The sequence below is a fragment of the Dromiciops gliroides genome, chromosome 4, assembly GCF_019393635.1.
Source record: "Dromiciops gliroides isolate mDroGli1 chromosome 4, mDroGli1.pri, whole genome shotgun sequence".
NCBI classification, from domain to species: Eukaryota; Metazoa; Chordata; class Mammalia; order Microbiotheria; family Microbiotheriidae; genus Dromiciops; species Dromiciops gliroides.
In genome coordinates this window covers 133,809,125-133,824,834 of record NC_057864.1, presented here as the reverse complement: position 1 = coordinate 133,824,834, position 15,710 = coordinate 133,809,125, and the positions used below count along the sequence as shown (strand labels likewise).

Here is a 15,710-nt window from a genome sequence, read left to right as displayed (position 1 = left end):
AATGATTATGGTATTAAAAGATAAAATATGTTATTATACAATGCTATATATATTTTTATGCATTTCTGAGTTTCTAAACTGTTTCTGTGTCATGTTAGCCTTTGCATGTCATCCGTGGCTTCCACAAAACTCTCCCAAATCCCCATTTAATTTTTTATGCCAACCCACCATGTATGGAAACCACAATGGGGAAAGTCTTGCTATGGAAGGGATATTTGTACTTGGCTTTTGTCTTTGTGTTCCCAGCACCTAGAACAGTTGTCCTATCCATCCCAAGTGTTTAATTACTGTTAAATGAAAGCATGAATGCTTCATCGAGTGAAAAATCACTTCCAATCTGTATAAAAATCTAGACTTTTAAAAATAGAATAAGCTTTCATAAAGCATAATGTGTGTATGTTGGTTTGGGATTTGTTTTACTGTTCTTAACTCGCCATTGGTGTCCTTCCCTAGGTATTCTGGAAGAGGAAGGTTCTTATTTCCTGGAAGAAGCTAGTCGTCCCACGTGACAGTTTTCTTCTGTGAAGTAATTGGGAAGGGTCAAGATTGTGTCTTAATATCTTTTAACAACCAAAAAAAAATTCATTTTTTCAAGCATAACTATTCACCTTTTAAATCAAACTTTTCCCACCCAGACCTCTAGCCACTATGTCTTTCATAAGACTACGAGAATTCAAGGATCGCAAGCCTGTCCAACATCCCAGGTAAAGTATTTATTGGTATAATTGCCTCTTCCCAATCCCCTCTTTGAAATGATCAGATGCACATCAAAGAAATTATACAGATGGTTCCCAACCAATTAGTTGGTGTTGGTTGCTGCTGGAAATGCCAATAGTGGGGCTTCTTGGATGGCTGGCAGTTTCATGGAAGTGCCATGGTCAAGCCATTAGTTCTGCTAATCAAATTCCTCAAATCCTTCCACTTTGAATGGCTATTGGCTGTAGATAGAAATCCCTCCCCACCCCACCCCCATCACCACTTGCCCTTTGTAAATCACAAAATAGGTCTCTAATCCTTCTATTACCAAAGAGAAAATTTGAAGAAAAACTATGGAGGATTTTTGCATTTTCCCAGAGAGGCCAGAGTCACAGCATTAATTAACCCTTAATAAACTAAGCATGTTCATTGAATGGGTATCTTCTGTGAGCTTAAAAGGGATAGGTATTTTTTTTTTAATTTTTTAAAAAGAGATAGGTATTGGGGCAGCTAGGTGGCGCAGTGGATAGAACACCGGCCCTGGATTCAGGAGGACCTGAGTTCAAATCCGGCCTCAGACACTTAACACACACTTACTAGCTGTGTGACCCTGGGCAAGTCACTTAACCCCAATTGCCTCACTAAAAAAAAAAAAAAAAAGAGATAGGTATTAAAGAAGTCCCCATAACACTCTCTAGATATTTAACATGTGATAAAGTAAGCCTTCACTTTGTAGCTAGGTTAGAAAGGTCACCATTGCTGTTCTGGGACCTTCATTTTGGATTGTCATGGTTGCTTTAGCCCAGATCCTAAGTCTCACAGTGACTCCTTGGGCTACAGTATCTTCCTATTGCTGCTAGAATCAAACACAAAATCCTTAGCATGGCATTCAAAGCTCTTCACAATCCGGTTGCAGACCACCAGGCTTATGACACATTACTCCCCTTCTACACCCTGTGTTCAGCTAACCTGGTCCACTTGTTCCTCTCCAAAGCTTATTTTTCCTCTTTGAACTCAGTACAACTGTTTTTCACCCAATGGAACAGATATGTCACTGCAGGAAAACATGTACAAGTTGTATTTTTTAAAAAATCAAATCACGGGGCAGCTAGGTGGCCCTGAAGTCAGGAGGACCTAAGTTCAAATCTGGCCTCAGACACTTAACACTTACTAGCTATGTGACCCTGGGCAAGTCACTTAACCTCCAATTGCCTCATCAAAAAATAAAAATAAAAATAAAATCACATTTTACAGGAACATTCTACCTAGCAGAGCTGATTGTTTCTATAGGAATGTAAGTTAACAGCATTCCAGCTCCTGACTCCCAGAGGAGGGGGAGCAACATAGGCTATCTCCTCATGAGGTCTTTGGGTCAAGTAACAAATTCATTAAGTGTCCTCTAATTATATCTAGAATCTTGGAAAATCCAATCACTATTGGCCTTTTTTCTTTAGTTCTTTGCAGACCAGGCGCCATTTTCCTTGGAAGAGAAAATAAAGCAAAACAAAAATTGAGAAGCTTTGCCTTCTCTCTTTCTTACTCTTCTCTTATGTTTCTTTTCTCCAAATAGCTACAAAACCTGCTATTTCCTTCAGCTTCCCCCCTGCAGACTCAGCTCATTAATTTTCCATAGTCATCATCCCTTTACCTACTTCTTTCTTCCTTCTTCTTTTTCTTTCTTCTTCTTCTTCTTTTTTTTTTTTTTGGTGGGGCAATGAGGGTTAAGTGACTTGCCCAGGATCACACAGCTAGTAAGTGTCAAGTATCTGATGTCAGATTTGAACTCAGGCCCTCCTGAATCCAGGGCTGGTGTTTTATCCACTGGACTACCTAGCTTCCCCCTACTTTCTTCTTCTTTATGTGATTTTTACGTTCTTTGTTGGGGTGGCTTCACAGCATTAAAAGCATTGAACAATTTCTTCATTTTAGTTTTGGCCCCAACTTGTTTATCTGTAGCACCTGTCCTGGATACATCAATCTATCAATAAGCATTTATTGAGCACTTACTATATGCCAGGCCCTGTGTTAAGAGAGATCTGGAAAATGGGACTTGAGGGAGCACATTACAGGGAGGCTCAATCTTCTCAGTGAGGTAGGAGTTGAAATCTTTTGATTAGAGTGCATGTATAGTGGGGGAAGGTTGAAGGTGATGCGGGGACCAATTTTTAATTGGGAAGTGCTAGCTAAGCTGCTCACCACAATATTGGGGCAAGGAAGGAGACCGAGCAGCCTCCCTCAAAACAGAACAAGATTTATTTTAACAAGAACGAACTTAAAAAAAACCACACACACACACACACACACACACACACACACACACACACACACACACACACACACATACACAAACAGGATCAGTAGGATCAAGGGAAAGGAAATAAAATGGGGAAAGGGAAATTTTAATACCTGAAAAAATACCACCGCCCAGGAATCAGCTGAAAATACGCAGCAGAATGCCTGTCGCTTTCCAGCTTCCACCTAGAATGCCCAATTCTCCTCCCCCAAACCTAGAAAACACCCCACACAGCCCCAGCCAATGGGATGGCCGCTCTGACAGTCACATGACTGCCCTCACTAGGCTTCCAATCATTATAATTTTGCAAGGCCCCTGTAGGCGGCTACGAGTGGTGATGATGCAAGGTGCCAGAGCCCTGGCAATGGCTACAACCAGTGGGTGGAGCACCGTGGGGTTTGCGGAGCCCCAGGCCAGAGCGCGCTGAGGCATAAAAACCTCAAATAACAATTAATTCTTTACAGTGACATGGGTTACATTTATAAACATTCAACTAACAACATCTTAGTATACCATGAAAGGCACCCCATATTTCAATGAAGCATTTTACTCCATAGATTCTTGATTCAAAAGCAGAGCTGTGCCTACACAATGCTGTGCTTGGGTGATGTTGTTTCTTGTTCAATCATTAATTGTATTAACAATGCATTTAAGGGGCAGCTAGGTGGTGCAGTGGATAAAGCACCGGCCCTGGATTCAGGAGTACCTGAGTTCAAATCCAGCCTCAGACACTTGATACTTACTAGCTGTGTGACGCTGGGCAAGTCACTTAACCCCCATTTTCTCACAAAAAACAAAACGATGCATTTAGCCAACCAGGAGACATGGGTTTCAATAAAGTTTTCATTTGTCATACCCTCTTAGAAACAAGCATAAGAAACCAAGAAAAAACAACTTTTTTCTTTTAAAATGTTTTCTTATTTGTGTTCTTTAAAAAATGCTGTTATTTGCTAAGGATCCCTTGCACCCCCCACTAATATCACCCTTCCTTGTAGCAAATTACAGTCAAGCAAAATAAATGATCACAGGTGTATATCTAAACATGTATTCCACACTGATAGTTCATTAGGAGACTGGAAGTTCAAAGTCATAACTGGTCAATTAAATCATCAGAATTCTAAAATCTTTCAACATTGAAAAAAAAACTTTCTTGAAAAGGCCATTTCAATGTCATGTGGATCTTTAAGATAATTACAATGCATGATCCAAACCTTTCTGAGCCTTCTTCAGCCACTCAGGATGCTTAACTGTTTGCTCAAGGTCTCTAGACTTATTGAGGTTAAGATTCACATAGACAGTGATTTGGTTCAAAGGAAGTTGTCAATTTCCTTCTCTTCCATATTTGGAAATGCCATCTATTCCCTACCATTATCCAACTTCACTTCCCATCCCATAACTAAACTCCCACTGTTGCTTATACTCTTAGGATCCTCTCATACAATTCCAACCACTAGGCAGGTTCAGACTTCCTGAGGTGGTTTAAAAACCAGAACTCCTCAGTGTTCCTATTTGTACAGACAGACCCTTTATATGCACTGTCTCGTATTCACTCTCTACTTTAGTTTGGACATTATCCTACAAACATGATGCTTACTCCTACTTCCTTGTCTTTCTTCATGCAGGTTTTCTTGTCTGAAACACCATCCCCTATTCCTTTTGGCTTTTCATGTCTTACTCATCCTGGAGAAACAAAAAGAGGGCCGGATTTGGACACAAAAGAACTAAGTTTAATTTCCTAGCAATGTTATTTATTACCTTTCGTCAAGTTACTTAATCCATAAAAAGAGATTGTATGAGATACTCTGTTGGGTGACTTCCATCACTAAATCTATGATCTTATAATTAATCTCTCAGAACTGGCTCAAACACTACCACTTCCATGAAGCTTCCCTGACTACTCTCCACTTTGTTGATCTCATTCATTTATTCCACTAACAAATATTTATTGAAGTGCTACACAAAGCACTGGATTAGATGAGTTAGAATTTGTCACTTCTAACCTATTTTAAAAGTGTGTGTGTATATATATATATGTTTAATGTGTATATGTGTATACATTTATACACATGTACACGTATTTCTTTTGTTTTGACATCTCCTTCATTTCAGAATACATCCTTCCTACTTTCCCTACCAAGCAAACCATCCTTTGTAAAAAAGAATTGTTTAAAAGATATTAAAAATTTTGAGCAAAACCAGTCATATGATCACATACAATACCTATACTCCCTGACCCCTCCACCTCTGCAATCTCCAGGGCCAAGCTTCTTAGTCATTTTAATAACAGCATTCTTTCTTTTTTTGTTATTGTTCTTTCCTTTTGCATTGCAGTAGTCAATGTGTATATTGCTTTCCTAGTTTTGCTTGCTTCCCTTTGCATCAGTTTACATGAAATGAGATGCTTCTCTTTATTCCTCATACTCAAATGGTTTTGAAATCTCATTAATTCACAAATTCCCTTTAATGATCAAAATCATAACCAATTCATGCCTTTCCATTCTATGTGATTTTTGTTCATGTTCTCCCCAAAGTTCACCACATAGGGTTTACCTAACAAGTTAGAGGCTGGCTATCATTGCTACTTGCCCTCCCTCCCTCTAGCCATGTAACCAGTCCGTCTTCTCTTCTTGTCATACAATCCCTGGATGATATCCTTTACTCTTGCTCTCCAGAGTTTACACCCACCATGGGCCTCTTCATTGCTGTTTGTGATACTCATAGATAGCTCTTCACAAGTAGTCGTGTTCCATTTCTTGCTGCCATGCAGCCATGATGGTAAGAGTAGTATCAAAAAGATGGGTCATTGCTTTCATAGGAGGCCTTGGGTGAGGAAGTAGAGGTCAGTAAAAGAACTTCAATTTTCCAAAATCGACTAGTCTTCTCTCTCAATTCTGGGTCCAGTTCATTGTTCATCTATATTGTTTATCCCAAATTAATATACTGTTCAGCGAGCTCTCCAAGGTGCCCATCCAAATGTGTATTGAAATTCAGGCAACAGACATTCTTCTCCACTGAGTTTCCTGAATTTCAGTACACATTAGGATGGACACCTTGGAGAGCAGTATAAAACACGTTCATAAAACCATCTGAAGAATCTCACCATCCACAGGGAATCCTTCTTTGATCCTTCTTTGACCAGGACTCTGTTCTAGATCTCCTCTATCTCAGGGGCAGATGACTTTGGTGAGCATTCATTTCCTTTCTTTGTGTTTTACCTGATGTTTATTGCCAGAGTTATTTAAGGGGTTGTTTCTATTATTAAACATTTCAAGGAATCCTGAATGATCTTGATTATGGATGGGAGAGACCTTGTTGTAAAAGTGTCCATTGCTTTTTTTTGTTTATTTTTTTGTTTTGGGGGGTTTTTTTAGTGAGGCAATTGGGGTTAAGTGACTTGCCCAGGGTCACACAGCTAGTAAGTGTTAACTGTCTGAGGCTGGATTTGAACTCAGGTACTCCTGACTCCAGGGCCGGTGCTCTATCCACTGTGCCACCTAGCTGCCCCTCCATTGCTTTTTCATAAACAACAAACAATAAGCATAATGGGATTTATACTCTCTACATCTTTCAGTTGCACTGAAAACTCAGCAATCACTCAGTGAGCCTAGAGCATCAGTTTCAGCAAGCTTATATAGAATGTGAGACTGTATGCAGTGGAATTTTACAAAGAGTAGAGGGAAAGATAAAGGTTTACACACTGGGACACAAACAGAGGGGGAAGCCAGGAATATTTATATCAGGAAGGTCAGGGAACTAGCTGGTAAAACCTGAAGCTGTTATTTATATATCAAGCCTGATTTTTTGCAAACTTCAGTTAGGAGACATGATCTGCCTTCTTCAAGCAAACAATATCAGGAAGTTAAATTCTGGGGCAGACTTCTTAGCACAGTAACAAAAACCCTGAGTCAGAAATTCACTTATTACAGTTACTGATGTTCTTTTGGTCACCTTTTTGGGGGCATTAATAAACTCCAAGATTCCCATTACCACCACCACCTTTGGCATCTTCCCTTCCTTCAGTCTTGTATTTTCATCCCTTATTTCCTTCATTTGTATTGCCTCCAGCATGAATCTCTCTCCTCTACATATACTTGGTGCAATCTGGCTTTGTTCTCTTTATTTCTACTTCTTTTATATGCACATCAGGAACTATGAGGATAAAGTACAATGATTCCACTAGGCTTGAGAGAAAAAAGTTTGTCAACATTTTTCTAAATATTTTCCATTTTTCATCCTTTAAAATATTTATAAAATGATCTGTAATATTTTTTCATATTGTTTTGCTAGATTGCCTTAATTTTATGTACTCAGAAACATTCATTTTCTTCTGTGATCATCTCTGTCTTGCTTGGTCAAGAACTCTCTCCTTCCCACAGTTGTGAAAGGTATTTCCTTCCTGCTTCTGGAATTTGATTTTGATGTGACCTTTTATATTTGTCATGTATCTATTCAGAGCTTATTGTAGTACATGGTCTGAGATGTTGGTTTAAACTTGATTTTTGCTAGATTTTTTTCAAGTTTTTAAAGCAGCTTTTTATCAAATAGTCCTTTACCCGAGGAGTTGGTGTCTTTGAATTTATCAAACATTGTTACTGTTCCGTTGCTTATGAATTTTGTGTGCCTATCTGTTCCCCTACTCAACTTTTCTATTTTTTTAACCAGTACCAAATAGTTTGATGATTATTCCTTCGTAATATTGTTTGAGATTTCATACTGGTAGGCCCACTACTTATCCACTTTTTTTCATTATTTTCCATGACATTCTTGACCTTTTATTCTTCCAGATGAATTTTGTTGTAATTTTGTCCTGAATTGACAATTAATTTTTGGAATAAACAATTGTGATTAAGGAAATGGGACTACAAGGTGATCCCTTTGGGGAGAGTAGGGGGCAAGCATGCCTGGTTCTTTGTATACTCTCTAGGAAAAACCATAATGGCAGCAAGCAGGGAGTATTTTTAAATCACCCTTTAATAAGGTACAGAGAATATAGAGACAAACAACATAGATGTACAGAAGTAGACAGTGTGGGAGTAGGGGACACGATGGTTGAGGAAGTCAGGCAGCATGGGAAAGAGAATGAGAATAAGGAAGGGCACAGATAGTCACATAACCATGGATCAGAGTTAGCCTGTGGCAAATTTATGGGACCATCTGCTGGTGACTCCTCGATTCCTCTCTGCAATCTTACTTTTTACTTTTGTTACTTTATACTAGTTACTTTTAACTTACTATACTAACTAGAAAGGGTAGGGAAGAGCAAAGTGGTCAGGAGGACTGGACTAACCCATTGGTTGTTCGGTTGGTATAACACTGAATTTGTAAATTAATTTGGGGAGTATTTGGTATTTTTATTAACAGCAATTAATATCTTTCCAATTATTCAAGTTTTCCTTCATTTCTGTAAAAAAAAATATGCTTTTTTTGCTTCCCAGGAGCTCTTGCCAAATAGGGAAAATCTTTAATTTGTGTTCTCAGATTTATCAGACACTTGATTATAAGAAGTTGATCCTTGCCTTCAAGGAGCTTGCCATCTAAAGGGAATCTACAGTCTAGTAAGGAGTCTGCAGTGTAGTTTTCTTTGTTATTCATGCCTCCCTAATGAAATTGTAAACTCCACGTAGGCACAGGTATTCTAAAAATACATAGTGACTGATTGATCAGCTTACATTTGAAACTAGTCAGCTTTCAAATCACTTCAACTCACAATTGTTCAATAATAATAATTCTTTGCAAGATTTGTTTTAAATAAAACATAAATCCAAGAATTATTTGAAAAAAGCTTTTAAAAGTGTAACTTTAGGGGGCAGCTAGGTGGTGCAGTGGATAAAGCACCAGCCCTGGATTCAGGAGGACCCAAGTTCAAGTCTGGCCTCAGACACTTGAGACTTACTACCTGTGTGACCCTAAGCAAGTCACTTAATCCTCATTGCCCTGCCCCCCCCCAATGTATCTTTAGCATGAATAGATAATCCTTCCTAATCATTCTTTTTCCAGTTAACTCTTCATGTTGATCTTTTCCCCTGACAGTATAACATATGAATAGAATACTAGTCTTAGATTCAGGAATACCTGGGTTCAAATCTTACCTATAACATTTATTTGTTGTACAACCCTGGGCAAGTCACAAATTCCTATCTGTAAAGTGGGAATAATAATAATGGTATCACTTACCTTAGCGTTGTGGTGAGGATCAAATGAGATGATATCCGTAAAGTAATATAGAGGGTGTCCCAAAAGTATTCATGCAGGTTTGTTTTAATTCCTCACAATAGCTCTGAGATAATAGCTTAAAGCTATTAAAGTTTAAAACTGGGGGCAGCTAGATGGTGCAGTGGATAAAGCATCAGCCCTGAATTCAGGAGAACCTGCATTCAAATCCATTTTCAGACACTTGACACTTACTAGTTGTGTGACCCTGGGCAAGTCACTTAATCCTCATTGCCCCACAAAAAAAAAAAAAAAAAGTTTAAAACGTTACTAGCACTTTTGGTACATCCTATATAACTTCCAGTTCTTATTATTCCTTTCCCCCAAAAAGCTCTTTGTGCTAAAAATAGGATTCATTTCTTAAACTATTTATATAACATTCCTCAACATAATGACCATCTATTGTTTCTCTGCTTTCTTCCCTAGATTATGTATTCTTCATCAAGGAAAGTACATCAATGGATATTATACTGGGCAACTGGCAAAAATCCTTTATGCTAAGGAACTTCAGATACCTCCTGGGTAAGACAAATTCCTAGTTTATAATTTCAAAGAATTTCATGAAAGAAGTGCAAGAATTAGTTTAGTGCAAGTTTATAATTGCCTGATTTTATTTTGGGCAAATCATTTTCCTTCTGTGTCTGAGTGTCTTCATCTGTCGATGGGGGTTCATTACTATATTACCCTAAGACCCTCCTAGCCCTAATGATCTATGGTATCAAGAGCAAAGGCTATGTGTCATCCAAGGTCCCCTCTGAAGCATTTGACATTATTGACTTTCCTTTCCTCCTAGATATTCTCTTGTCCCTGCATTTTCCTTATATTTCTCTCTCCTAGTTCTCTTCCTGTCTGATTCTTAGTCTCCTTTGCATGGATGATCAGTGTACCCGAAGGCATTGTCAAGGTCTCTCTCCTTTCTTTATATTTTCTTGGTGGGACACTAGGTGGCGCAGTGGATAAAGCACTGACCCTAAAGGTGGTAGCACCTGAGTTCAAATCTCACTTGAAACACTTACTAGCTGTGTGACCCTGGGCAAGTCACTTAAATTTAATTGCCTTAAATATCTGGGGCCATCTCCAGTCATCCTGATAACATATCTTGCCACTGGACCCAGATGGCTCTGGAGGAGAAAGTGAGGCTGGTGACTTTGCACAGCTCTTCCTCACTTAATTCCAATTCAGTTCAAGTAATTATATCTGTCATAGTCTTCTTTGAGAATGAAAGACAAACAACAACAATGTTTTCTTGATGATATAAATAGCTTTTATGAGTTCAGTTATAGTTGGTGCAAATAACACCCAAATCTACATATTTGCCCTTAGCTACCTGCATCAGCATCTCAAATTCAGTATGTTCAAAGTGGAACTCATTACTTTTTTTAACCTTAAATTCAACCTCTCTCCAAATTAAAAAAATATATATCCTGTTGAGGGCACTATCATATTTCCAGTTATCCAGTTTCACAACTTCAGGCTGATCTTGGGGTTTTTTTCCCCCTCTCTTCCACCACCCCCACCATCCAATCAGTTGCCAAGTCTTGTAGACTTTACCTCCACAATCTCTTGTCCATTCACATGGAAAGCACACTCTCTCAGACCTTCATCATCTCTCACTTGGATTATGCAACAGTCTCCTAATTGGCCTTCCTGTCTCCATTTTATTCCCTCATCATTCTCTCATCCATACAATTGCCACATGGTCTAAGTGGGAAAGGAACTGAACTGAGAGTTGTGAGATCTAAATTCAAATCCTAGCCCTACCACTTACCACCAGTGTGACCTTGGACAACTCATTTCTCCCTTGTGCCTTCAGTTTGTTCATCTGTAAAAATGAAAGGTTTGTATTAGATGACCTCTAAGGCTTCTTTCAACTCTAAATCTATAATCCAATATTTCTCAAGCCCTGATCTGACGACATCACTCCCTGGCTCAAGGAGCTTCAATTGCCTCTAGAATTCAAAATCCTATGTTTGGTATCTAAAATTCTTCACATTCTGCCTCCAATCTATCTTTCCAAATTAATTTCACATTTAATCTCTCTCAAGTCCTCTATGTTCCAGTCAAACTGACAGAAAGGCTCCTCTCCATACATGATCTTTCCCACTTCCATGTCTTTGCATGAGATGTCCCCCACGCTGAGAATGCTTTCTCTCCTCACCTTCATCTCTTAGAATCACTAGCTCCCTTTGAAGCTCACATCAAGCACCAACTCAAAGTGTTTCTTAAACCTCTTACCTTTTACTGATCTCACTCCTGTCCCATCACTGCCACCACTACCACCACTGCTCATTACTTTGTGTATGTGTACACATGTAAATATAAATATAAAATACAAAAATACATGCTTAGCATAGATGCATGTACATAGAAGCCACATAAAGCTTGTTGAATGAAATTGAACTAACTTGAATTGAGTGATTAAAAACACTGATTCTTCACAGACATTAAAATCAAGAGACCCAACAACTGCTTCTGGAAACAATGAAAGTTGGTGAAAATCAGTCTCAGACAAATCGAGTGTCTTTACCTATGATATGTGTTCAGTAAGCTCTTCCTACTTTCTTGAAGGCATCCTGAAGACTGGAGACCTTATTTCCAGCCAAAAAGGCCTTATCAAGCTCAATTTGACCAAGTAACTCTTGCCAACTATGTCTGTCATCGAAGGAAGGATCAACAACCATTCAAGGGGTGGTACAATGAAAGCACTTACCAAAGAGCCTTCTCTTTGCCATTTTACAGATTCGGTAAGTTAAGCCAAGCATTCTGAATTCTTCTGAAATTTACCCTAATTTCCCTTTGGCCAAACTGGTCCTTTCTTACCTTAAGGGCTAGGTCATAGATTAGCACCTCATGATGTGTGAAGTATCCAAACCAGAAGAGGCTGTCTGAAAATGGCCAATGGCTAGATAAGCCTCTAATTGTAAACTGTGGAGCTTATATGCACAGAAAAATAACAAATGCTAAACTATATGGTATTGATCACAGCTACAATACAAATTCAAGGAAAGGAGAAATCAGTGCAGTCACCGGTGGTTTGGGAAGGTGTCATAGAGGAGGGGGACTCGAGCTTTGGGTTTTAGCAGTGAAACCACAGCTTACAATTAGAGGAAATTTCTTGAACCACTGACTTCTAAAAGTCTATGTTCCTTTAAAATCATTGCCTTGACTGAGATATAGGTATGAGGTCATATTCTAGAAAAATAAGGTTGGTCTCAATTCAGATAGCTTAAAGCAAAGTCAAAACCTACCCAACAATCATCAGTATTTAGTGTTTGCTATGCAGCCACATTTGTGACAGATGCCCATTATGGCAGTCTAAACAAATAAATGCAACTTTGGTTTATAGCTAGTACAGCTATACTCAGTCCAGATTAGTGAAAATAATGATGTCTATGAAGTAATTCCATTATCCAAATTGTGTTGCATATTTCCAATGGGTTGGAAACAATTACCATATTTTACATAATTATAACTTCAAATAGTATGAACCTAAATACAAGACCACTTCTTCGCACTAAAATAATAATTGCTAACATTTATATGACATCTAGTCACTGTGCTAAGCACTTTTTTTTCATTAGTCCATAATCAGAATTTTATTTCAACTGAGCTCTTCATGTTAGCACCTCAGGGTGTAGTAAGAGATCTAATGAAAACAGAATGATGAAATAAAACCTTAAAGAAAAAAATGGAATGGCTTGGAGGTTGACTTTCCTTTTTTAAAATAATATTTTCCCCCAATTACATTTTGTTTTTCTCCAATTAAATGTTTAAAAAACCCACATGTTAAAGAATCTAAGTTTTAAGTTCCAAATTCTATCTAGCCCTCCCTCCCTCCCTCCCTTTCTCACCTCCCCCCTCTCTGAGACAGTAAGTAATCCAATATAGGTTATACATATGCAATCATGTAAAAAATTTCCATATTTTATACAAGACTCAAACAATAACAACAAAGGTGAAAAATAGGATGCTTCAGTCTGTATTCAGAAAACATCAGTTCTTTCTCTAGAAGTGGATAGCATGTTTCATCATGAGTCTTTGTAGATTGTTTTGGATCATCTTATTGCTGAAAATAGCCAAGTCATTCACAGATCTTCACCATACAATATTGCTGTTACTGTGCACATTTTTCTGATTCTGTTCACTTAACTATGCATCAGTTCATGTAAATCTTTCCAGGTTTTTCTGAAATTGTCTTGCTTGTCATTTCTTACAGCACAATAGTATTCCATTACAATTATATACCACAACTTATTTAACCATTCCTCAATTGATGTACATCCCCTCGATTTCCAATTCTTGTAGTTTTTTTTTTAACAAATATTAGCTCACTTCTCACAATAAACCTGAAAAGTAGGTGAATTTATCCCCATTTTACAGATGAGAAAACTGAGGCAAACAGAGATCGAGTGACTTGCCCAGGGTCACACAGCTAATAAGTGTCTGAGGCTAGATTTGAACTAAGGCTTCCTAACTCCAGACCTACCATTCTATTCACTGCACTGCCTAGCTTCCCTGGGGATCTGCCTGTGAACGATTTGTTTTAGGAGTTTAAAAGAGTTACTGACCTGGTTAGTGTAAAGGTCAAGTAGAGTCAGAGGCACCAAGGTGTAGTGGAGAAAAAACTAGCTTCTGAGTCAAGAAAATTCCTCTGACAAACTGGCTGTAGGACCCTAGGAAAGTCAGTTAATTTTTTCGGACCTCAGGCCCTAAGATTACAATGCATTTTTAGAAAGAGTTTCCTCATAGAAATTCCCTATACCAGTGAAATTACAGGCTTTCGTCTGTCACTTCTACATCACCTTGCCCACTCTTCTAAACTTATTTAGCAATGAAGATGTGAAATACCTAAGTATTTCTTTTAGTACAAATCTGGTTGTCAAAAGAACTCCAATCATTGATTAACAGGCATTCACATTAGCCAAAAAGGTCCTTTGTCTTTCTGTAGATGTTCTCGAAATAACAGTGCTATTATTTAAAAGCTATTCATTTTAATGTAATATTAAACACTTACATATTTATTATACTCATAATTCATCAAATTAAGTTTAATTTTTTTTTTTATTACAGAGTCGGACCAGTTTTTAGCCACACCAGTACTTGATCCCAGGCCTCTTAATTCTCTACCAAAGCTCTTCTGATGAGAAGCTTTTGAATGAAATGCATCTGAACTCCAATGATAATTCCCCAGGCAGGCAATAGTAGCAAAATCATGTCTAAAGGTATAAATGGGAGTACTAAATTTTGCTCCTGTCCAAGTCACAGATAAAAGTTTTCCCAGGAATTGGAATCAGTCTCTGTGGTTTATAATTTACACTCTTCCCTTTTCTGAAAACCAGGATATTTACCTTTCTCCAGGCTGATTGTACTACTTTTCATGCTCTTCCAAAGAACACAGAAAATAATGGTTTAGCACTCACACCTGACAGTTCCTTCAATTACTTATCATACCTTCTAGTTTGTATTAATTAAATGAGCACTCTTCCAGCTTCATTGAGGGCTTTTTCACCTGGGTATTCCCTGTACCAATGAAATCAGATACCACTCCATATCCCTATAAATGCTATGTGTAGAATAGTAACAGCCCTTAATTTTAATATTGTCATAATCCTTATTTTTATCACCAAATTACAAGGTAAAGGAATATTTTCATATGAAGCATGGAGGTGAAAAGGGATTTGCATAGACAGGTTTGAGGAAAAGACTTCTTTATGGCTTTTGTTTTGTAAAGGTAACCAATATGGGGATGAGTCTGTGAGGTATAGTCGAAGGAGTGTTAACTCCAAGTCAGGATGGGAAGGCAGGACAGAATTCTAGTTCTCAAGGCTATCAATGAATAGCTATGTGACCTTGAGGCACATGGCTTAATCTCTCTAGATGATGGTAAAATGAAAGGTTCAAACTAGGGTATCTGAGTCTCATCCCAGACAAACCCAAGAGCAAATAGATGCTCTTACAATCCTTAACTTGGGAATCAATTCTGTTAGCAATTTTTGTCCTGTAGTCTCCAGTGAAAACGAGCAAATTAAAACTGAGCCACTTGCCTTCCCTTGGTTTCCAGTATCATCCCCTCCACTCCAAGTGAGACTATCCTTTTTTGATTATCCTTTCTCCCTTAACACCTAAAAATCCCATTTTGTTATCCTTAGCTTTTCTTGCCAATTTCAGTTCATTCTGAGTTTTAGTCAGTCAATATGCATTTATTAAGTGCTTACTGCAAGCCAGAAAATGTGCTGAACACTGGGGATACAAAGAAAGGCAAGGTTGTCCCTGCCTTCAACAATCAGACATTCTAATAGGGGTAGACATGAAAAGAACTAGGCTCCTACAAGATATATGCAAAAAAGAAGATAATCTAAAAGGCAATTCCAGGAACTGGAAGGACAGGAGATGCCAATGAAAAGGCACAGCGTACAGAGATAGAATGGCATATTCAAAGAAATGCACATGTAGTTAGATGAGAGTATGTGGAAGAAGTAAGGTGTAAGGCTAGAAAAGTAGGGAACTACTG

At 38.2% G+C, this 15,710-nt stretch overlaps 1 protein-coding gene across 1 annotated transcript; it reads left to right on the top strand.

Moving 5' to 3' along the window:
- The first annotated feature begins 648 nt into the window (after positions 1–648).
- C4H1orf100 (chromosome 4 C1orf100 homolog) lies at positions 649–14,387 on the top strand. Its single transcript, XM_043964210.1, has 4 exons — positions 649–704; positions 9,626–9,721; positions 11,768–11,943; positions 14,270–14,387. The coding sequence occupies exons 1-4, from the start codon at positions 649–651 to the stop codon at positions 14,338–14,340; spliced, it is 399 nt and encodes a 132-aa protein (XP_043820145.1). The 3' UTR covers positions 14,341–14,387.
- The last annotated feature ends 1,323 nt before the right edge of the window (positions 14,388–15,710 follow it).